The sequence below is a fragment of the Festucalex cinctus genome, chromosome 11 (genome assembly GCF_051991245.1).
Source record: "Festucalex cinctus isolate MCC-2025b chromosome 11, RoL_Fcin_1.0, whole genome shotgun sequence".
Taxonomy (NCBI): Eukaryota; Metazoa; Chordata; class Actinopteri; order Syngnathiformes; family Syngnathidae; genus Festucalex; species Festucalex cinctus.
In genome coordinates, this window is record NC_135421.1 from 3,253,742 (window position 1) to 3,277,716 (window position 23,975).

At 39.7% G+C, this 23,975-nt stretch overlaps 3 protein-coding genes and 1 long non-coding RNA gene across 9 annotated transcripts in view; 2 read left to right on the forward strand and 2 right to left on the reverse strand.

Annotated features, from left to right (window-relative positions):
- Positions 1 to 19,176, forward strand: part of lmln (leishmanolysin-like (metallopeptidase M8 family)) — a 216,887-nt gene extending 197,711 nt beyond the window's left edge. For 3 of the 6 annotated variants that reach the window (XM_077536284.1, XM_077536287.1, XM_077536285.1), the window contains 3 exons: positions 12,709 to 12,839; positions 15,675 to 15,885; positions 17,717 to 19,176. In XM_077536284.1, the coding sequence (XP_077392410.1) occupies positions 12,709 to 12,839; positions 15,675 to 15,885; positions 17,717 to 17,811 (437 nt within the window). In that variant the 3' untranslated portion in view covers positions 17,812 to 19,176. The remainder of the gene's footprint in view (positions 1 to 12,708; positions 12,840 to 15,674; positions 15,886 to 17,716) is intronic. The other 3 variants (XM_077536288.1, XM_077536286.1, XM_077536289.1) reach the window with 3 other exon arrangements.
- LOC144030208 (uncharacterized) overlaps positions 1 to 23,661 on the reverse strand; it is a 114,284-nt gene extending 90,623 nt beyond the window's left edge. Inside the window, exon 1 of the long non-coding RNA XR_013287211.1 lies at positions 23,641 to 23,661. This is a non-coding gene — a long non-coding RNA (uncharacterized LOC144030208). The remainder of the gene's footprint in view (positions 1 to 23,640) is intronic.
- Positions 1 to 23,975, reverse strand: part of LOC144030207 (uncharacterized) — a 53,225-nt gene that overhangs the window by 23,939 nt on the left and 5,311 nt on the right. The gene's annotated exons all lie outside the window — the stretch shown is intronic.
- On the forward strand, positions 9,007 to 11,880 carry LOC144030915 (uncharacterized). The gene is made up of 7 exons (XM_077537579.1): positions 9,007 to 9,068; positions 9,183 to 9,369; positions 9,545 to 9,666; positions 9,927 to 10,155; positions 10,419 to 10,565; positions 10,700 to 10,923; positions 11,800 to 11,880. Exons 1-7 carry the CDS (start codon positions 9,051 to 9,053, stop codon positions 11,878 to 11,880), a joined length of 1,008 nt encoding a protein of 335 aa, XP_077393705.1. The 5' UTR covers positions 9,007 to 9,050.

Below are 23,975 nucleotides of genomic sequence, written 5' to 3' on the forward strand. Positions count from 1 at the left end.
ACAATATTCGGTGTGGGGCATGATCAACATCTTAAGGCTTTTCTGACCAATTTTCAACTGGATCCCTTCAACGAGCTCAGCACAGTAGCTAAAAACGTAAAGTATGACAATTATTGTTACCACTAGGTGGCGCTACATGGATAACTGAATTTTATCATATAGATGTTTTTAGGCCGTGACTATTAAGTTGCCTGAGAAGTTTGAGATTTTTTGGAGCTTGAACATGGGAGTTATTAAGCATTTGCTCTTTCTGGACAAATGAAATTTTAAAGGCAATATTTGATGCCCCGCCCCCGTCATATAGTATTTCGAAAAGGCAAGATTTTTTCCCCAGTTGTTCTCTCAGGTCTTGAGATGATAAATGCCAAGTTTGAAGTCAATTGGATGAAAAATGTTTGCAAAGGGGGAAAAAGCATGACCACAGTGAATGTGCCAAAATAGGCCAAAATTGGACATTAAAAAATTCATAGCTCACTTCCTGTACATTTTAGCTACATGGTCCCAATAGACTTTTTTGTGCGTCTCGGCGTGCTACACGTGCCTGCCAATTTTCGTTGCTCTAGCTCAAACATGCCGGGCTTGGTTTTTATTTTTCTATGCTAGGGGGCGCTATAGAGTCGCGTTGTTATGACGACTTCATAATATCAAATTTTTCGCCGGGCCTGAGGAGTGTGCAAAGTTTGGTGAGTTTTCGTAAATGTTTAGGTACCCAAAATCGTGATCGTTTACGGAGAAGAAGAAGAAGAAGAAGAATAACTAGAGCTGCGAGCAGCTATAAAGGGCCCTCGCAGCCCGGGCCACGTTGGGGTCCTTGCACGTTGGGGTACTTGCACGTTGGGGTACTGGCACATTGGGGTACTGGCATATTGGAAGCAAAATTTCTTTGAAAATGGCATCATAAACGTTTACATGTAGAATATTTTTTTGCCAGTGTGTGTATCAAGCTCAACGGGTTTTGGTGATTGTTAAGACCTGCAAAAATCAGCGTCCTTTTTTATTTTTAGGCAATGAGTTGCCCTGATTGGTATTTTTTGTAAAAGTGTATATATACATCATCGCTCGTTGTACTCATTGCACAATGTTACTTTTATTGTCCAAAGGGGCAATCAAAAATGAATAAAACAAAATTGAAACGTACATACGTTTGGATCGGTGTGAAGCCAGTGAACAATTTGAGTGGTGGAAACTAAAAGAATATTCATAAATGACTTAGTCATCACACTTAGAATGAGTTTACATTTTTTTGTACAAAATACCGTATGTGGGTTTTTTTTTTTATATAAGCCTCAAGGGCTAGGTGGCGCTGTATTTATAACTGAATGTTGTCATCGAGATACCTTCAGGCCTTGATTATAAGCATACATGTCAAGTGTGGGATTTTTTTTGGAGCATGTACCGTGGAGTTATTAAGCATATCCTTCATTCACGATATTGCTTTTAATGTCCACAGAGGCTATCAAAAATAAATAAAAATATATATATGTTTGGATAAGTCTGATGCCAGTGAACATTTTGAGTGGTGGAAACTAAAAGAATATTCATAAATGACTGAGTTATCACACTTAGAATGAGTTTACATTTTTTGTACAAAATACCGTATGTGGGGTATTTTTTTTTTATGCCTCAAGGGCTAGGTGGCGCTACATATATAACTGAATGTTGTCATAGAGATAGCTTCAGGCCTTGACGATAAACATACATGTCAAGTTTGGGATTTTTTGGAGCATGTACCGGGGAGTTATTAAGCATATCCTTTTTCAGTGCGAAACACAAATTTTGATGCCCCGCCTTCATCATATAGTATTTCGAAAGGTCAAGATTTTTCCCCCTGTCGTTGGCTCAGGTCTTGACATGGTCCAGGTCAAGTCTTAACTCAGTCAGATGAAACGTGTAGGAGAAGTGGGCAAAAGTCTGCCCCCTGTGAATGTGCAAAAATCGTCAAAAATGGGACATTCAAAAATTCGTAGCTCACTTCCTGTTCATTTTAGCATACGGGTCCAAGAGACTTTTTTGTAGGTCTTGGGCTCCCTCATACACCTAAAAATATTCGTCGTTCTTGCTTAAACGTACAACCGGGGCTGCTTCGTTAAAAACTTCTAGGGGGCGCTATTGAGTCATTTTTGTAAAAATAGCACAATCAACAATAAAATATTGCTCATTTTACCAGGCCAGATGTGTGTGCCAAGTTTCATGAGTTTCTGTGCATGTTCAGACCCTCAAAACTGGCGTTATTTTCTTGGCGAACAGCGCTTAGCCACACCCACAGCAATTCGCGAAAACTCACAAACTTCGTGTTGTGACATCATGAAGGCCGAAACCCTCATCTGAGCAAATATGAGGTTGGTCCAGTTAACGTGTTTGGAGAAAAAATGTACAAGAAAATTCGTAAGAAAAAAAATTGCCACTAGGTGGCGCTATCAGTAAGATGAAATATAAGTTCGTAGATGTCTTTAGGGCTGGACTCTCATCAAATGTGTGAAATTTTGAGAAGATAGGATCATCTCGGTCAAGTTCATGCAACTTTTATTGTCACGAAAAATCTTCAGACTTTGCGGCACCGTAGCGGCCACGCCCTTTGGCGAAAAGTTACAATATTCGGTGTTGGGCATGATCAACATCTTAAGGCTTTTCTGACCAACTTTCAACTGGATCCCTTCAACGAGCTCAGCGCAGTAGCTAAAAACGTAAAGTATGACATTTATTGTCACCACTAGGTGGCGCTATATGTATAACTGAATTTTATCATATAGATGTTTTCAGGCCGTGACTATTACGTTGCCTGAGAAGTTTGAGATTTTTTGGAGCTTGAACATGGGAGTTATTAAGCATTTGCTCTTTCTGGACAAATGAAATTTTAAAGACAATATTTGATGCCCCGCCCCCGTCATATAGTATTTCAAAAAAGCAAGATGTTTTGCCCAGTTGTTCTCTCAGGTCTTGAGATGATAAATGCCAAGTTTGAAGTCAATTGGATGAAAAATGTTTGCAAAGGGGGAAAAAGCATGACCACAGTGAATGTGCCAAAATAGGCCAAAATTGGACATAAAAAAATTCATAGCTCACTTCCTGTACATTTTAGCTACATGGTCCCAATAGACTTTTTTGTGCGTCTCGGGGTGCTACACGTGCCTGCCAATTTTTGTTGCTCTAGCTCAAACGTGCCAGGCTTGGTTTTTATTTTTCTACGCTAGGGGGCGCTATAGAGTCGCATTGTTATGACGACTTCATAATATCAAATTTTTCGCCGGGCCTGAGGAGTGTGCAAAGTTTGGTGAGTTTTCGTGAATGTTTAGGTACTCAAAAATGCGATCGTTTACGGAGAAGAAGAAGAAGAAGAAGAAGAATAATAATAATAATAATAATTCGAACGAAAAACAATAGGGACCTCGCAGCGGTCGCTGCTCGGGCCCTAATAACTAGAGCTGCGAGCAGCTATAAAGGGCCCTCGCAGCCCGGGCCACGTTGGGGTACTTGCACGTTGGGGTACTGGCACATTGGAAGCAGAATTTCTTTGAAAATGGCATGATAAACATGTGGATTATTTTTTTTTTTTTTGCCAGGTGTGATGAGTGTGTCAAGCTCAATGGGTTTTGGTGATTGTTAAGATCTGCAAAAATCAGCGTCTTTTTTCTATTTTTAGGCAATGAGTTGCCCTGATTGGTATTTTTCGTAAAAGTATATATACACGCATCATCGCTCGTACTCATTGCACAATGTTGCTTTTATTGTCCATACAGGCGATCAAAAAATAAATAAAACTAAATAAAAAATACGTATGTTTGGATCGGTCTGATCCCAGTGAACATATTGAGTGGTGGAAAGTAAAAGAATATTCATCAATGACTTAGTTATCACACTTACAATGAGTTTACAATTTTTGCAAAAATACCGTAAGTGAGGCATTTTTTTTTTTATGCCTCAAGGACTAGGTGGCGCTGTATTTATAACTGAATTTTGTCATAGAGATACCTTTAGGCCTTGACTATAAATATACATTTCAAGTATGGGATTTTTTGGAGCATGTACCTGGGAGTTATTAAGCATAGCCTTCATTCACGATACTGCTTTTAATGTCCATAGAGGCTATCAAAAATACATAAAACTAAATAACAAAAATATGTATGTTTGGTTAGGTCTGATGCCAGTGAATATTTTGAGTGGTGGAAAGTAAAAGAATATTCCTAAATGACTTAGTTATCACACTGAGAATGAGTTTACATTTTTTGTACAAAATACCGTAAGTGGGGTATTTTTTTTTCATGCCTCAAGGACTAGGTGGCGCTGCATATATAACTGAATGTTGTCATAGAGATACCTTCAGGCCTTGACGATAAACATACATGTCAAGTTTGGGATTTTTTGGAGCATGTATCGGGGAGTTATTAAGCATATCCTTTTTCAGTGCGAAACACAAATTTTGATGCCCCGCCCTCATCATATAGTATTAACAAAAGTCTAGATTTTTCCGTCTGTTGTTGGCTCAGGTCTTGGCATGGTCCAGGTCAAGTCATAAGTCAGTCGGATAAAACGTGTAGGAGAAGTGGGCAAAAGTATGCCCCCTGAAAATGTGCAAAAATCGTCAAAAATGGGACATTCAAAAATTCGTAGCTCACTCCCTGTTCATTTTAGCATATGGGTCCAAGAGACTTTTTTGTAGGTCTTTGGCTCCCTCATACACGTAAAAATTTTCGTAGATCTTGCTTAAACGTACAATCGGGGCTGCTTCGTTAAAAATTTCTAGGGGGCGCTATTGAGTCATTTTTGTAAAAATAGCACAATCAACAATAAAATTGTGTTCATTTTACCAGGCCAGATGTGTGTGCCAAGTTTCATGAGTTTCTGCGCATGTTTAGACCCTCAAAACTGGCGTTGTTTTCTTGGCGAACAGTGCTTAGCCACGCCCACAGCGATTCGCGAAAACTCACAAACTTCGTGTTGTGACATCATGAAGGCCGAAACCCTCATCTGAGCAAATATGAGGTTGGTCCAGTTAACGTGTTTGGAGAAAAAATGTACAAGAAAATTCGTAAGAAAAAAAATTGCCACTAGGTGGCGCTATCAGTAAGATGAAATATAAGTTCGTAGATGTCTTTAGGGCTGGACTCTCATCAAATGTGTGAAATTTTCAGAAGATAGGATCATCTCGGTCAAGTTCATGCAGCTTTTGTTGTCACGAAAAATCTTCAGACTTTGCGGCACCGTAGCGGCCACGCCCTTTGGCGAAAAGTTACAATATTCGGTGTGGGGCATGATCAACATCTTAAGGTTTTTCTGACCAACTTTCAACTGGATCCCTTCAACGAGCTCAGCGCAGTAGCTAAAAACGTAAAGTATGACATTTATTATCACCACTAGGTGGCGCTATATGTATAACTGAATTTTATCATATAGATGTTTTCAGGCCGTGACTATTACGTTGCCTGAGAAGTTTGAGATTTTTTGGAGCTTGAACATGGGAGTTATTAAGCATTTGCTCTTTCTGGACAAATGAAATTTTAAAGACAATATTTGATGCCCCGCCCCCATCATATAGTATTTCGAAAAGGCAAGACTTTTTGCCCAGTTGTTCTCTCAGGTCTTGAGATGATAAATGCCAAGTTTGATGTGAATTGGATGAAAAATGTTTGCAGAGGGGGAAAAAGCATGACCACAGTGAATGTGCCAAAATAGGCCAAAATTGGACATAAAAAAATTCATAGCTCATTTCCTGTACATTTTAGCTACATGGTCCCAATAGACTTTTTTTGTGCGTCTCGGGGTGCTACACGTGCCTGCCAATTTTCGTTGCTCTAGCTCAAACGTGCCAGGCTTGGTTTTTATTTTTCTACGCTAGGGGGCGCTATAGAGTCGCGTTGTTATGACGACTTCATAATATAAAATTTTTCGCCGGGCCTGAGGAGTGTGCAAAGTTTGGTGAGTTTTCGTGAATGTTTAGGTACTCAAAAATGCGATCGTTTACGGAGAATAATAATAATAATAATAATAATAATAATTCGAACGAAAAACAATAGGGACCTCGCAGCGGTCGCTGCTCGGGCCCTAATAATAATAATAATAATAATAATAATAATAATAATAATAATTTTTACAAAAACAATAGGGACCTCGCAGCGGTCGCTGCTTGGGCCCTAATAATAATAATAATTTTTACAAAAACAATAGGGACCTCGCAGCGGTCGCTGCTCGGGCCCTAATTAGGAACGCCTGTTGTACTCCAGTCACAACGTAGCAGACACGTCCACGTCATAATTATCCCATAATAATGCACTCTACTGCACTGGAGCTAAAATATACAATGTTTAAGGAGCAGAAAGTTCGTCACCAGTAGCCAAATTTTAGCAATATTGTGAAGGTGGAAAAAAAAATGTAGTTATATTTTTAATGAACATTTGAAGAGAGAGAGTTGGGTCGAATATCATGTAGTTTTTTTTTTATGAGTCACTTCGGCTAATAATACATTTATCGAGGTTTAGAGAGGTGTTCGTAAACAGGTGCCGATGCCGAGCGGGACCAACTATCAGTATCTCGGTTTTATCTGAGTTAGTGTGCAAAAAAATTCAGCAACATCCATTGTTTAATCTCGGTGAGGCACGCCTCCAGATTACAGCAGTTGTGCGGGTTTGCTATTTCTAGAGGCAAATATAATTAAAGGGATAGTTCGGCTTTTTTGACATAAATCTCTATTTCATCCTCACCTCCAGTGTGTGCGATCATCACTGACTTACCACTGACAGTGTTCTGTGACAAGAGTTCGGCTCCGGTGTTGGACGAGAAGAAAATAACCCGGCAGCTTAGCTGGGGTCTTATAAATAAAGCGTTTTTCTTCCCAAACAAGTTGTGTTCAAAAGAGTGACACATTTGCATCACAATACTCTTTTCCCGAAAAAAATCAGACGCCATTATTGCCCGGTACTATTTTCTGTTCGTTCGTATCACTGCGCGGCGCCCCGCATGCAACCTCGCACTAATACACTAGCTGTTTGGAAGTGTTTACATGACGCGAGACAGCTAATGGAGAACAACGGCGAATAGTATATAACTTTACGATTGGATACGCTGGTTGTATTATATTATTCTCTTTGTAAAAATGGTGCGGACGTGTAGTTTCCCGGGCTGTACCAATAACAGTGGCTCTGGATCTCCGCACACTTTGCACCGATTTCCGAGCACGGACATAGCCATGAGGCAACTTTGGCTTCTTGCCATCGGATGCAGTGTGCAGACAAAACTCAAGAAGATAAAAACGCTTCGTGTGTGTAGTGCGCACTTCAGAGAAGACGATTATGTTGCCCCATGCCCAGGATGGAGGAAGAAACGTGTTTTGAAGAGCGCTGCTGTCCCTGCCACCCAAGTAAGAAAAAAAGTTTACAAGAGAACAAGTCATCTAGCAACAGTAGTTGTGTTTTGCAAATCACTCAATGTCATAAAACCAGTGAAGCTTCTACAAAACATAACTTTATATTTGTAGATTTTTATTATTGTTGTCAGCAAATTACATGGACGTGTGGATGATCCAATATTTCTATGAGTAGTCCATGCCTTCAGAAACACTATAGGCTATATGCCAGGTGTATACGAGTTTCTAAGTGAGCGACTGGCCATTGTCATTTGGAAAACAGTCATAACACAAGATTCTGAAAGAACACAAAATTTTGACATGTTAGAAAGACTGGATGTGGATTTATGTAAGTTGTACTATAAAAATATGGAATAATTGCACAGAATATTTGTCACAGTTACAGTTTTTAGTAAAGTGAAATTTCAGATTTTGTATGACTGTGTGTTTGTAAAGCATGAATCCCTTTCTATTCCATGTTTTAATCTACAATGCATTTTTTTCATAGATATGCACCCCTGTTGCAATGGCTGCAACAGCACAGTCTGAGCCCAGTATGGAATTACAACATGAAGACATTGTCCAAGATCGTCCTGGACTCTCTCAGTTAACCCCTCTGAAGTCCAGATCTGACCATGAGCAATTGAAGTTAGTTCTCAACAGCCCAGCACAAATGGTTTCTAGGACAAAGCCATCCACATCTGGTACATACTTGGCCCTACCTCCCACCTGGACACAATCACAGGCAAGAACAAGTTCCCATCTTGTGCATGCAATTTATCAGAATATAAAGGTATTTTCATAAGGTCAAAATATGATAATGCTCATTGCACAGCATAAATTTGATCCACATAAATGTTGCCATGTAGTAAACCAATTTACTTTGAATTGGACTTCACTGTATTCTTCGTCTTCATTCCCAGTTAGAAAACCCAAGCTCTGCAGTTATATCTGAGACGCTGGATACAAGCATGAGTTCCATAGAGACACCGTGTGAAACAGATGACAGCGTATTTCTTCCACTGAGTACTGAAAGCTCATCCACAAGAACATCTTCCTCTAACCTGAGCATTGCATGCACAGAAAATAGAGGTGACTGGTCTGAGAGGAGGTGGATTGTCAACGAGTCTGCACTTATGGAACTGTTTGCCACTTGTCACACTTGTGGCATATCCATAACTGACAAGAAGATCACCACCAGTGGATCCATGATCAAAATAGAATGGACATGTCTCAATCATCATAAAGGAGTGTGGCAATCCTGTCCGGAGGTCCGTGGGATGCCTGAGAATAACCTTGTATCTTCAGCAGCCATTATTTTCACTGGGACAACACAAAAGGAAATTGAGGAGTGGTCCGATCTTCTAAATTTACAGTTGTCAAAGAAAACCCCATATTATTCACTGCAATCAACGTATTTGATTCCTGTTATTCACAAAGCCTACAATGACATGCAAGAAAAAATATTATCCGAACTCCAGGAAAGGGCATCTGCAGGTGGACACACAGATATTGGTGGGGATGCAAGATAGATTTTTCTGTTATTTATATTCCAGTATATGAGCAAAGTTGTGCTCTTATATTATAAATGAATCAAATCATAATTGCCAGCACTCCACAAGTAACTTCCTTGTTTGTCATCCACAGATCGGATTCCCCTGGTTACAGTGCCAAGTACACCTGCTTTATAGATGACGCAACAAATAACATAGTAATGTCAGATTTGATACAGGTAAAACAAACAATATTGTCAAGTAAATTAACGAGTGTTTTCGTCACTTCTATGTTTTGATATTTTGGGCTTCCCTGCATGTCTTCTGTTTCTTTTCTGCTAAAATAAATACAGGTATCGGAGGCTACCAGTTCACCCGTAATGGAGTCTGTTGGTTTCAGGAGGGGCCTGGATCGTCTGCTGGACTCTGGAGTTAGTGTTGATGTTGTTACCATTGACCGGGCTACATCAATACGGAAGATCATGAGGGAGTCATACCCTGAGCTCAGACATCAATTTGACCCATGGCATGGTGCAAAGGGTATTATTACTTACTGTTTTTTATTATTTGTAATCTCCAATGTTGTACTTTTGCATTTAAAAAAAGGTCAGTGGAGCAGTTGTGGAATTCACAGTTCATTGTTATGTAATATTATGACATTCTTCAAAATCATTTATCAGGATATACCTTATGTTCATCTTCATATATTATATAGGTGTAAAGAAGAAGGCAACTGCAGCAGGGAGGAAGAAAGAAAATAAGGACCTGCAGCCATGGATCAAGTCTCTTGGCAATCACTTCTGGTGGTCGTGCAGCTCTTGTGGTGGAGATGAGAAGGTGATGCTCCTGAAATTGGCTATTCAAAATACAATATTCAATGCACACGATATTTTAGAGCTGCTATTCACACCTACTGATTTTAGACCTACATTTACAATATGTTTTGCATCGTTTCTATTTCGTGCAACTAGGTTGGTCCTAGCTGATGATGATCTAAATGCTGCTGATTTTCATGAAACAAAAGCATGGCTAAGCAAACATATTTTGAAGCCACCAATAACTTTGAGACATTTGCTAAGCTGTCTGCATTTCTGTAGGAGTTGAGACGCCGGTGGACTTCATTCCTGTACCATGTGTGTGGTATCCACCGCTGGGAACAAGATGGGCAGGAGTACAAGTGTTACCATGACGACCTCACTGATGATCAACAAAAAGGGAAGAAATGGCTGCAGAATGGCTGTGCTGCCTGTAACGCTCTCAAGGCTGTTGTACTTGATAAAAATCTCTTGAGAGACCTACGCCACTTGACATTGTTCAAGCACACTGGTTAGTTTGGATAAATTTATAGGCAATAGGTTGTTCACATTTGACCCCAAACACATCAGAGAACCTATTTGGGAAACATGAATAATGTGTTTTGCCAATCCTTTGAGAATACAAAATATATATATATATACACACACACACACACACACACACACACACACACATATATATATACACACACATATATATATATATATATACACACACACCTACACACCTACACACACACCCCTATACACACACACACACACATTTTTTTTTAGGGGCCCTTGAAGTATTCCACAGCTCTATGCTGAAGTATGCAGAGAAGAGGAGACATTTCACATATGTCTCCATGCAAGCAAGACTGCAACTTAGTATAATGGACCACAACCACAATGTTGGCCGTCAACATGACCTTACGAAGTCTGGTAAGTGTGAAAACAGACAAAACATGTACAACTTTTGTCATGCCATATGTACACTGGATAAATCAATTTTATAATCATGTAATGCACATGTACCACCCTCATCATTCTTGTGTACCCTCTTTCTCAATTCTCAGGAGAAGATAAATATGTTTTTCACTCCAAGCAATCAAACCAGTGGGTTGTAAGGAAGCTGTATGAGCCAACATCTCAAGACTTCAGGAAAGACTTGGTGCAACAGGTCATTCTACGACGACTGGACAAAAACATCAGGCTTGGCGATCAATCTTTCCACATCCATCATCCAGTCAGCATACCGGTCAACATTGGTCCTACTCCAAAACCAAACAAGGATGACTTGGTGACACAACATGCATCAGGTTTTAAAAAAAAACATGCTGGTGATGAATCTTAGTTCCTGAGACTTGTAAAGACTTATCTATTTCCTTTTCTAAAAAGAATTATTGAGCCCATATTGCTTTTGTATTATTGTGTGTAGTTTTAGTGTTATAATCATCACAGCTGATGTGTTGGTGAACACAGTTTTATTGAACAGGACCGGATTCTGTGTATGTTTTGTATATATTATAATAATAATGTTACTAATGTTACAAAGTATATATAAAAAAGTACAATTAAACATTTCTATTCTAAACATCTAAAACAATTGCAGTGCATCCTCTGATTCTTTGAACCCTTTGTATTGTCCATTTGGTGATGGATATGATTTTCTTATCAGCTCCACCACACACGAGGGAAGAACTCTCCTGTTGCCTGGACCGAGCTTCTCTCCTCTCAGGGCCCATTCTATCACGATGCGATAGGCAACCAGCCTGTACTGTCTGAAATGTGAAAAACAACACAATTCTAAATATATAAACGAGTGTATACATAATAGAACAACAATAATAATGAGATAATACAAAATAATAAAGCATTGTATCGCCATTGTAACTTATGTAACATATTATGATAATTCAGAGTCCTTCAATGCCTGACGTCGTAGCCTATTACCTGAACACATGAATAACGTATGCCCTAATAAATAATTTCATAATTCACCACTTGTATGATATGAGGTTGTAATAGAGGAGTCAATACTTACTCTGAAGACAACTGACCATCCGGCTCAGCTGGCCTGGGACGCTTCTTCCAGTTTATTTTCGGAATGTTGAAAAAGGTCCACAGGACACCAGCGTTCAGGAGTGCAGGAATGTCGTCGTGTTTTGTGATGCAGACAGGAGCTGCCGCGCTGGCCTCATCAATCCTAAGGTTTTGCATCTGTGGCATGATGAGCTCCCATTCACGGCAACAGTAGGATTCGACTTCTGTCGGCATGAGTTCACAATTCGAGCAAGTACACCACCATTTCTCAGTCACCCGCTCTCTTATGGCTGAGGCTCCAGCAACAACCAATTCTCGATCCCTCCTCTCACTCTGTGTACGTTGTAAATCCATCTGACGAATTTCGACATCAGTATATTCGGGTTCATAAAGATACCCCCTTGGCTCAGCGCTAAAAACATTTTCTTCTTCGTCAGTATCGTAGTAAGACATGTTACCGTGACTTCTCGGAGTTATAATTACGGCGGAAGGCTACTAGCTGCATGCGGGGCGCCGCGCAGTGATACGAACGAACAGAAAATAGTACCGGGCGGTAATGGCGTCTGATTTTTTCGGGAAAAGGGTATTGTGATGCAAATGTGTCACTCTTTTGAACACAACTTGTTTGGGAAGAAAAACGCTTTATTTATAAGACCCCAGCTAAGCTGCCGGGCTATTTTCTTCTCGTCCAACACCGGAGCCAAACTCTTGTCACAGAACACTGTCAGTGGTAAGTCAGTGATGATCGCACACACTGGAGGTGAGGATGAAATAGAGATTTATGTCAAAAAAGCCGAACTATCCCTTTCAGTATCGTCAGCATAACATTGAAAGTTAAAGAACAATATGTTATATTTACATATATCACGAAGCGGAACCATATAGATGCTAAACGAGCCACATACTGACCCCTGCGGAATTCCACATGTAACGTTACATAGCTCAGAGGTGGCATTGCCATGGATTACACGGTGCATTCCATACCATGAATTCCAAAATATGTTCTTGTTATTTATTAATTTATTGTTGTTCTATAATTCAGACTGGTGGAGGAACTATGCAGCAGAACGTTATGGACCAGACTCTGTATGTGTATACCAGATGTCAGCCTTTGTAATGGAGCAGTGCACCAAGAAGATCACTTACCCTGACTGGGGATCTGGATGTTACAAGGTACTAGCAATAATCACTTTGACAGGACAATTATTACATAACATGTGTACTGTTGTAGATGCTTCCAATACAAAAAGTAAAAACCCTCAACCTTCTGTGAAACTGTTAAAGGGATACTTGACTCATTGAGGCATTTTCAACAGTATGAAGGTATTTATATATTTATATCTATGATTACAGGGAGCCCTCGAGTTACGGCCGATGTAACCCAAATTTTGACTTGTCAGATTTCACAGTTAAAGTCGAAATTTACATCCTAATACTTTGTACAGTGAATTAAAAAAAAAAAACATTTATGCAACCCGGAAGAGCTTGAACCAATATTTTGTGTTTCTGCACGGACATTAATTGCTGATGGACGGCAGAGCGGAGTTAATTCAAACTTAAACACGGAAATGTGACATGCACGCTGACCTGCTCGATTGATGTCCGTTTCCTGAGGTAACAACAACTTTAAAATGGCATGATTACTGTGGGAAAATAACAAAAACCAAGGTGCTACGGACGAGGCACAGGCACCGTAAAGTCGAAACAAAGGAGGTCGCGTACGACATAATTCGATGACTCCCTGTAATGTGATAACTTAATTATTTTTCCATGAACAATTAATACCTTTAAAATCTAATATTGACACTTGCTGTCTACTGAAAATATCATCTGTGCTGAGGAAACGGGTAACAACCAATCATGGCTCAGTTTTCTGACCAAACCCAGAAAGCGGGTGAGCCGTGATTGGTCGTTACCTATTTCCTCAGTACAGGTGATGTCATTTTCAGTTGACAGCAAGTGGAAGAACCCGTTTTTAAAGGTATTAATTCCATCCATCCATCCTTCTTCTTAAAACCGCTTACTCCTCACAAGGGTTGCGGGTGCGCTGGACCATATCCCGCCTACTGCTTTGGGCAGTGATGTGTAGTTAGATCTGGGCGATATGGCTCAAAATTTCATATCATGGTATAAACAGCATCCCTTAATGGTAATGGTATATATATCACGGTATAGAATTAAGTGTATTCTTTGTTTGGTTTTTTTATAATTTGCTTGCTGGTTTACATAGCCTTTATAGAAACTAAATTGATTAAAAAAAAAACTAAGAATAAATTTACTTAGGATAACAACATTTATTGTGCAAATCTAAAATCATAACTAGAAAATGCAATTTCTGGAGAGATTGCGTGTGAAGGCTGTAAGCCTGAATAAAAACCTGCGGAATGATTAGGAATTATATTGAATGGTGTCGAATGATATTGAATGACCTGGAATGCTATATAATGACCTGGAATGAGCTGAACATGCTAAATTTGGAATGGTTTGCATTCATACTGAAATCGAGAAGCTGTTGAAGGAAGAAAAATAGCACAAAAATAAAAATAAATTCACAAGAAACAAGAAAACAAGGAAGAACTCAAGTGAGCAATAGAGGAAGGAGAAAGTAATCGAGTAAGCAATGGAGTAATATGATAAGAATTATCACTTACTGTTGAAAACTAGTCAATTCCTGTTGAAACAAGTCACTTCCTGTTGATTTTAGGTCACTTCCTGTTGAAATTGGGTCACTTCCTGTTGAAAGGTCACTTCCTGTCGAAATTGGGTCATTTTCTGTTGAAATCAGGTCACTTCCTATTGATTTTAGGTTACTTCCTGTTGAAATTGTGTAACTTCCTGTTGAAATAGGGTCACTTCCGGTGGAGAAGTATGTTCAAGTGGTGCAGGACATGTATGCGGACTGTAAGACAGTGGTGAGGTGTGCTGTAGGTGTGACGGAGGAGTTCAAGGTGGAGGTGGGACTACATCAGGGATCAGCTCTGAGCCCCTTCTTGTTCGCTATGGTAATGGACAGGATGACAGATGAGGTTAGACAGGAATCCCCATGGACTATGATGTTTGCAGATGACAGTGATCTACAGTGAAAGCAAGGAACAGGTGGAGGAGAAGCTAGAGGCGTGGAGGTTTGCCCTGCAAAGGAGGGGAATGAAGGTTAGCCGTAGCAAGACGGAGTATCTGTGTGTGAATGAGAGGGACCCAAGTGGAACAGTGAGGTTACAGGGAGAAGAGGCCAAGAAGGTGGAGGAGTTTAAGTATTTAGGGTCAACAGTTCAGAGCAATGGAGAGTGTGGAATAGAAGTGAAGAAGCGTGTGCAGGCAGGCTGGAATGGGTGGAGAAAAGTGTCAGGTGTGATAGAAGAGTTTCAGCTAAAATGAAAGGAAAGGTTTATAAAACAGTGGTGAGACCAGCGATGTTGTTTGGTCTGGAGATAGTGCCACTGAGAAAAAGACAGGAGACAGAGCTGGAGGAGGCAGAGATGAAGATGCTGATGTTCTCTTTGGGAGTGACCAGGTTGGATAGGATCAGGAATGAGTACATCAGAGGGACAGCACATGCTTGAGGCTTTGGAGATAAAGTCATTGAGGCCAGACTGAGATTGTTTGGACATGTCCAGAGGAGAGATAGTGAGTATATTGGCAGAAGGATGCTGAGTTTCCAAATGCCAGGCAGAAGATCAAGAGGAAGACCAAAGAGGAAGTTTATGGATGTAGTCAAAAAGGACATGAAAGGTAGTTGGTGTAAGAGCAGAGGATGCAGAGGACAGGGTTAGATGGAGGAAACTGATTCACTGTGGCGACACTTGAAGGGAAAAGCTGAAAGAAGAATACATATGCTGTATAACACATTTTATTCGGCGCCACCTCCACTAGATGGCGCCCTAGGGGACCGCCTAGTTCGCCTATGTCCAGGCCCTGGGTTTATCTCCTCCAGAAAATATAATACATGCAAATGTGTGACTTGTATTGATTTACTGTATTTACATATTTCACGTTATTTCTCTATCACAGGTCTTATGCTCTGCTCAAGGCCTGACCGTATACGTTCAGGAACAATCCTTCCTCTGTCTCCGTAAAGGTCAGCTGCTGAGCGTGAGTTTGCAAGTCAATGACTGGGTGTACAGCGGAGTCCTGATTTGCCCCGCTTGTGCGGACTTCTGTGATGACTGTCCGGTCCTCCGGGAGCTCCCAACCATAAACACCTCCAGAATTAAGACCATTGGTCCGTATTTCCCTTTTACTTTATACATGTATGTACTTAAAGTCCTGAGTGGTGTTGAACAGGCCTGTGCAACATCCCGTACAGAAGAAAAACCATATAGAAAGTAGCTACATCTGGCTTTGTTTATTCTTAAAATACGTAAGAAGTAAATATAGAATTGTTTTTACGAATTTAACACACCTCTATTTGTGCACCATAGTTCCTTCAAGAAAAACCAAGATGGTGCCGCACTTGTAGGCATGTTAGCTATATAGCATAGTCTCATTAATGGAGGCAATGGCTTTTAGTCATCTTTTGCTTTAGATCAGTGATGTCCTATATCTTTAGTCAATCCACGATAGAATTCTCATATCGGCATGATGTTGTTCGTGCTTGCCGGTGATAGTCACATCCGGCCTTGTAAAGGGTTTCGGCTTTTTTTTTTTGTTTTGGTTGCCATGTCCATCCATTAGCAGATCCGCATATATCCTTACAACATTTATATAAATCATTTGTGAATTACGTTTGAGACTAGGAAATTCGGGTTGTTTCTGAACAGTTGCGCAAGACTCTGCACTAGCTAGCAGCTAAGCTAAAAAGACCCCCTAGTTACGATGCATACTCTCTAATAATTGATTATTTTCATCCACTTGTATTACATTTTTGACTTTTGTGTTGCTTGGAAATGAAACTAGAGCCCTCAAGGAAGCTATTTGTGGAGAAATCTCAAAATGAACAAAAAATGTCCAACTGTCTAATATCGCCCATATCTCTAGATTAAGCCTGCCGACATGTGGACCCTTTTGCCGGAGCGGGTCTATTTTTATTTTACATTATATTATATATATCTAATTTATTTATTAATTTATTTTGTTATTTATTTATTTTTAATTTTGGTAGTTTTTGGTCCTTCATAGGGTATAAGTCTTAACGTTCATTCATGAGGTCATGGGGTGAGGGGGCGGTGTTGAATGAACACCAAACAACAGCCTCTAGTGCTCATTTGATAATTTTATATCCCTGTGAATTATGTATTAATGAATGTAATAATTAGGGGTGTGAATTGCCTCGTACCTGACGATTCGATTCGTATCACGATTTATAGGTCACAATTCAATTCGATACCGATTAATCCCGATACGAATTTACAAGTCGATTGTTGGGATTTTTTTTTTTTTTAACTCAAACTTAGAAAATACTATTCAGTAAACTTGCACAGGTATACTATAAGATTTGTATGAAAATGTATTAATTTTTTTTTTTATCTGAAACTTCAGTCTTCTAACTGTGAGCCACAGTATTGAACAAACAGGTTGTAATCTGTTTCATGTTTGGACAGTATTGAAATAAAATATTAAGGCTTAATGTTCCATTAATATCACATTTTTCCATGATTGAGGTGTGAATCATTTCCCTAAAGGATTACCCAAGTAAGATGTTTGGCTGAATATTTTTCCATCAAAAATGGATTTTTAAAAATCGATTCAGCTGCCTATTGAATTGATTTGAGAATTGCACACTGTAATATCGCGATATATTGCCAAATTGATTTTTTTTAACACCCCTAGTAATAATACTGTGAAGACAGTGGCGATGTGAATGATTTCCTATAATAATTGGGAAACTGATAAATATCAATATAGAACCTTTTACGACCAAGACAACGCCATTCTTGGGAAATCACAATTGTCCCATCAGCATTTTTAGGACATGCCCATAGGCTACGCAGCCGGTCATTGGGGTCACCAGTGCACGTGCACCACACTGGTGACCCCTGGTCTATAGCGTATGTACACATTTATTAAGAAAGAAAAAAATGCTATTTATTGTCATTGTATTTTTATTGTTTCAGATCCGTGCTCCAGGTCGCCAGTTGTAGCCCCCACTGTCAGACTCCAGTTCACCCTTATTGCTCTATTGTTCATCTGCCAATTCAACAGAACTTAGAGAGCCGCATGCATACTCAAATGACCATCCATCCAAAGCGTCCCTTTTGTACCACTAGTACAGTTGGCTTGTTCAGGGCACCAGGTGAAGTGAAGCGTGTCTCGTCGGGGTGTAATTCTCTCCAATCAACACGATTCTATACGCATCTTGATACATGGGGTGCGATCCGATACAAGGACGGTTTGATTTTGAAATTAAACGGTTCAGTTCTATTCAATAGAATTGTGATTCGATGTTCAATTCAGTTGGATTACTATTCGATTCAGTTCGATTGGGTGTAGCCATGCAACAATTATTTGATTACTCAACAATTCATCAATTATCAAATCAATTTGGAATTTTGTTACTTCATTAATGGTTTGATTGTCTTGTTTAATTTAAACTGATCAAAATCTTGTAATTTGCACGTTTGCAAATACTGCTTTTATTTTGTAAACGCAGGAAACAACAGTTTTGCATCTGTAATGTTCCGACATGTTACAGACCAAATCAGTAACTATAAAACCCAATTCACACTAACTGCGGAACGGACGCGGTGCGTTTTCCGTACGGCGGCTATATGGACGCCGCAAGAACTGCAATTCACACCACGTGCGTTGCGCGTCCGGAAATCTGCTCCCGACAGAACACGAGATTACATGAGGTTCACGCTGGTGAGTTGAGTTCACCTGATAACAGTGGCTATTGGTAAACAATAGCCACGCTTGCCTGTTGTCACATCGATATGCTTTTTGGACATTATTTCTGGGACTTCTACCATGGCTGTTCTCCATGGGTAAGTATGTTTTGTTTAAATAGTGTCATTTTGTCATGTTTAATTTATTCTGAGCTCATTTTTTGTCTTAAATGTCCGACTGATGTAATGCTATGCAGCTAGCTAGCTTCCCTCCCCAAGAAAACGAATTCGCAAACTGCTTTCTTTTGAAATATGCCAGATTTACCTTAATGCGAGAGGCTCGATTTCCTGCCCGGCTCGTGTAATTTCTTCAGCTTCATGAAAATCCGCATGCGGCGTCCGGAAGAAATATAATGCTTGCTGAAACTTTCCGCATCGCCGCAATCGTTACGCACCGCACCGAAGCTGGTGTGAATTGACACGTAGACTTGAATGCGTTCTATCCTTGCGGCATCCGTACGGAGAACGCACCGCGTCCGTTTCGCAGTCAGTGTGAATTGGGTTTAAGTCTTGGTGTTTTATGCATATGCTCTACTCGTAAGTTACAACTAATGAATATCTTTTTCAAACTGCCATCTTACTAAATGTAAACTAACTTAAAACAAATACATCTGTTACCTTATGTTTACTCTTGTGACATTTCCTGTATACTACCCATACATGTAGTGAATAAATTGATTCATGCTTAATGTTTATCAAGGTTCTTGTGAAAAAAAAAAAAAAAATCAATTGAAATCTCTCGTGATCATCACGATCATGTCGCCGGTCATTCCATTATCAGTAAAACGCGGGCTGGCACTTTATTGCTGTGTTCCACTCAACACGTGGGCGTTTTAATTGGAAGTCCTGTCTGTCCGTGCTGTTGAACACCGCGGATCCTTGCCGGCTCATCAAGCGTCTTTGTACATGGCGATACTTTTATCCAGCATTTCATTGTTCATATGAAATAAACATCTCCTTAGTACTTTGCACATTAAACTTGCCCGAGTATTTGTGAATCTTGTCCGCATCTTCATTCAACTTCTCTCCCAAACTGACGTCACACAAGTCTCGCCTGACTTTTTTTTTTCCCCACCCACGCACAAACAAGTCTCCCAGGCAAAGTCATACGTGACTTAGAGTCAAGGAAATACAGTTTCAACAGCTTGTTTGTGAATAATATTCTCATTCATCCAGGACATTTCATTCTCATTGTATTGAATTGATCGCAACTGGACTGTTGTGGTTGTTTTATAAAGCAGTTTTGAGCAGCTGTATCAGCAACATAAAACCGATATACAACGTCTTGTGTAGCAAGTATTTAATCAATACTGGGGTTATTGCATGTAATTGGGCTGTAACAGAAGATTCCAGATCTGGCTACTGGAGGGCAGAGGCAGTAAATAAAAGACAAGACTCCAAGCTTTGATTCAGATGGCCAATGTATTAATGAAAATAAACAAGTAAATCAAAAATAAATAAATTCCACAGAACTAATTGTAACAAGTCACAACGGGCACGATGGCAGTCAACGCAGCAAGTAAGGTTGTTCCTTGACCCAAGAGTTCTCCCGTGAGCGCGACAGTCCGTTGAGTTTAAGTTTTCTGGATTTGTGGTTCCAATGCGCAGCGCAAGTGTCCAGAGATGAAAGTTCAGGTGTGGCAGCGCTCCGTGTATGTAGGTGGGAGAAAGCAGACACGGCGCTCCGCATACGCTTATCACGCACTGTGCGTAGGGCACCAAAAAACAAATCAAGCCCGTAAAAATAATCATATTAGTAATTATAATATCAGTGTCTAATATTTAAAATAAAATCTTGTAAAGCATGTTAATAAATACAAAAAAATAACGTAGCATTATTTACTCGACGAGCGGTATCGCTGGTCTACGTTGGTGCCCCCCCTCCCCTAGTAGTTTGTTCCTCTTCGGGAAAGGGGGAGGGCTGCGGGGTGCACTTTATGCTTCAATCGCAAATTTGGCATAAGTTTATTCTTGGATATCTGGACATGTCATCAAAAAGGCATCAAGAATTGGGGACGGAAAAGAGGAAAAGAAAAAACGAGATGATGATTGCGCGCCACTTGCAGGTATGACAATGACAATTTGTTTATTTTGTAGCAGCTACATTTACATGACCACAGTTAGCAAAAAAAACAAACAAAAACACTCCAAACCGCCGCAGTGGAATGGTTGTGACCAGCACACGTTCATTATACGGTATGTTAACTCATTTACTCCCAAAAATGTATAAATACGTTCCATTTTAAATATTACCATGCTCCCAAACATGTAATTATACGTTTTGGTTTTGATGCAACCTCTGAACTGAAGAGAATGCTTGAAGCAATGGTGGTTATTACAAAAACGGCCAGCAGAGTATAAGAGAACAAAAATCTATTTTCCCCACTATTTTAAACAGATTTGTGAATAATGATGAAACTTAGCCATGTTCTAATGCTAATTGATGCAAAATGGAAACAACTAGAAATACACTTTTTTTTTTCCTGATGAAAGAAGAGACTTTAATCTTTCTTTTGGTAGGTTCCATGTTTTTATAGTAATAGGACACAATATCTTATAGGCCTTGCAAAGTCAGTCAAAATCCAGTAAAACAACAAAAATGTCCTGGGAGTGAATGAGTTAAATGGATTGTGACGAGACAATATTGTTTCATATGGAACGGCCAAGAGCGGCATGTACTGGTGAAAGTGTAATTTGAAAATAAATAAATATTAATCATCATTTTAAGGCTAAGTAGATTTCCTCATTTCATATTCATAGTTTTAACATTATGTCCAGAATTTTTACATAGGTGCCCTATCAGTCCTTCTCTAAAAAGGTAGATTAAAATTTTCATGTACCTGCGTTTTAAATATAGGCCTGCACAATACCATAATCAATTTAGAAAATGTTTGTACCATGGTTCAAAACCATATTTCATTGTAGAATCTCTGAATATTGTCTTGTATTTCTGAATACAGGATCAATGCTTCAATATTCCAAGGAGCATTTCATACCCTAACATAAATGCAGAAATTGCACAAAAGCTTTCATATGATGACCTGATAGCCGATTTTGCAGCTCAGAAATGTAGACATGTGCCTCTGTAGGGCCTCTACTAATTTACACTTTATGTTTATAGTAGTGGCATTTAGTTTTACTTTTTATTTTTATTTATTTAGCTTTATTTATTTATTTGAGTATTTGGTGCCATTGTTAGTGTTTTATAAAGACTTATTATTTATCACTTATTTTTGTGAACATTTAATATTTCAATATTGACACAAGTAGGGCTGGATATCGATTCCGATTTCCAGAATCGATTTAATTCGATTCACAAGGGCCAGATTCAATTCATCATTCACAACGATTTTCGATTCAGTTGAGGAATTCATGCAGCACATATTTTAGACAGTCAAAAGTACCAATGCTGCAAAGAGTAGAAACTTCTTGGTCTAATTTAATGCATTAGTAAGAATATGAATATTTACATTAGGAATTGAATCCATTGCAGTTACATTAATCTGTTTCATTTAACATGGCCTTATAAAAACAATATTTAAATAAATGACAACCACAGCACAGGCTGTGTAAATAAGTTGACACAAATGGGGGGGTCCATATATTGATACATGGTTTATGTATGGATATTGGGATATGAAAAGGTGTATCAATATGATGATATATCGAGATTTCAAACCCAGCCCTACTTACAAGTTTTTTTGTTTAATAAAGCAAAACTGACAAATACTCAGATATTGTTCATTTCTACCAGGGGAGGGGTGATGGGGACGGAGTGTTGGGGGGCACCACAAAACATTTATGCTTAGGGCACCAAAATGACTCGCGCCGGCCCTGGGAGAGAGGAACAGGCTACAGAGCCTCCTACCAGGCTCTGGCATCACGTCAGGGGTTGACTTCTTACGCTCAAAACTGGCCATGGCCTGAATAAATCAGACAACTCCATCACCATCATGATCAAAACATACTATTATACTAGCTGTAGCAGACTCCATGACTATCAGGTCATATTTAAAACTAAAGCTATGATGGAGACATGAAGTAGCATGTTAACATTAGCATGCTACCATGCACCATCATAAACACATAAGCACACAATAAAACCAGATCCACAGACAATACATTCATGCCGCGGCACAAGTCAGCATCAGCAATGTTAATGCTAACACATGGGAGGAAAAAAAATAAAATTAAACTCACGACACGAGTTCAGTGGATGTTCTAAAAGTGATGTCACAAATGGAACTAGAGTCGCGAGTCATGCCCCGCACAAAGGGGGCGTGGTTAAATGGAGCCCATATCGAGGCCCGTCTCTTTTTTTTCCTCATATCACGTGACCGAAGGCAAACGAGGCCCCGTTTTCAGCGATCACGTGACTGACTCGCATCGTGAGTCGCGCTCCATAAGTAGTCGCGGAAAACCCAGGAAGGGTCCCCCGCATGACCGTCTGACGTCACGTGAGTCTTGGATCATTGCTGCGATACTGCTTAAGAATGGAGCCACCCAAAATGCGAAGGACTTCACCAGTTTGGGAGCATTTCGAACAGATATCTCCCAACAAGGTATAAACAGACATCTGTACCAGTTGGCACTTCAGTTCCTTTGCACACCTGCTTCCTCTGTCCCCTGAGAGAGGGTTTTCTCAAAGGCAGGGGAAATCATATCCAAAAAAAGGAATCGACTGAGCCCCAACACAGTCAAAATGATTTTATTCCTTAACAAAAATCAATAAAATACACCATTCCCTCTATCCAATATGTGTCCCAGTTACACAAGCACATCAAGTAACTGAACATACAACTGACAAATATACGGACAATATTTAATGGACAAAACTTCCTTTATTTTGTGCACAGATTTACTGATTTGTTGCCTGTGAACCACATAACATCTGCGTTACACTAAATGACCAGCAGATGTCAGCACTACTAAATGAGCTATTAAATGAGGCCTCGAGTGATCAGCCTTTTGGCGAAGCAAATGGCCCAAAAGACTCGATACATTCACGGGGCTTCATCCCGCCATAACTACTAAACAGGTCTCCAATGCATACAATAAACCTGGTTCTAAAGGCAAGTAAAAAAAAACAAAAAACATTTGAGATACCATAAAACCAAACTGTTAATTGGACATGTCAAAGTTCTTTAACTAACCTGCAGCTGCTGCTCCTTGGCTTCTACCTAACTGAGGAGAGTGAAGCCAAGGCAGCTTATATAGTGGCTAACTGGTGATTAGTTGATGTGGAAAAGGTGCTGTGTGGCATGGTGTGTTCAGGTACAAGTAGGAGTGTAGGATAACCCATTACTAAGGAAAAACTTGTTCTTAACCCTGGTTACACTTGACCGGGTCATCAGCTGGTTCAAGCTATTTTTAGACCGATTCATTAGTCTGTGTACCAGCGCATCGTTAAACTCAAAACCGGATGTCCGGTTCGAATCAGTTTTTGTTACACCCCTAGTATCTAGGGTTGCCAACTCTCTGAAAAATA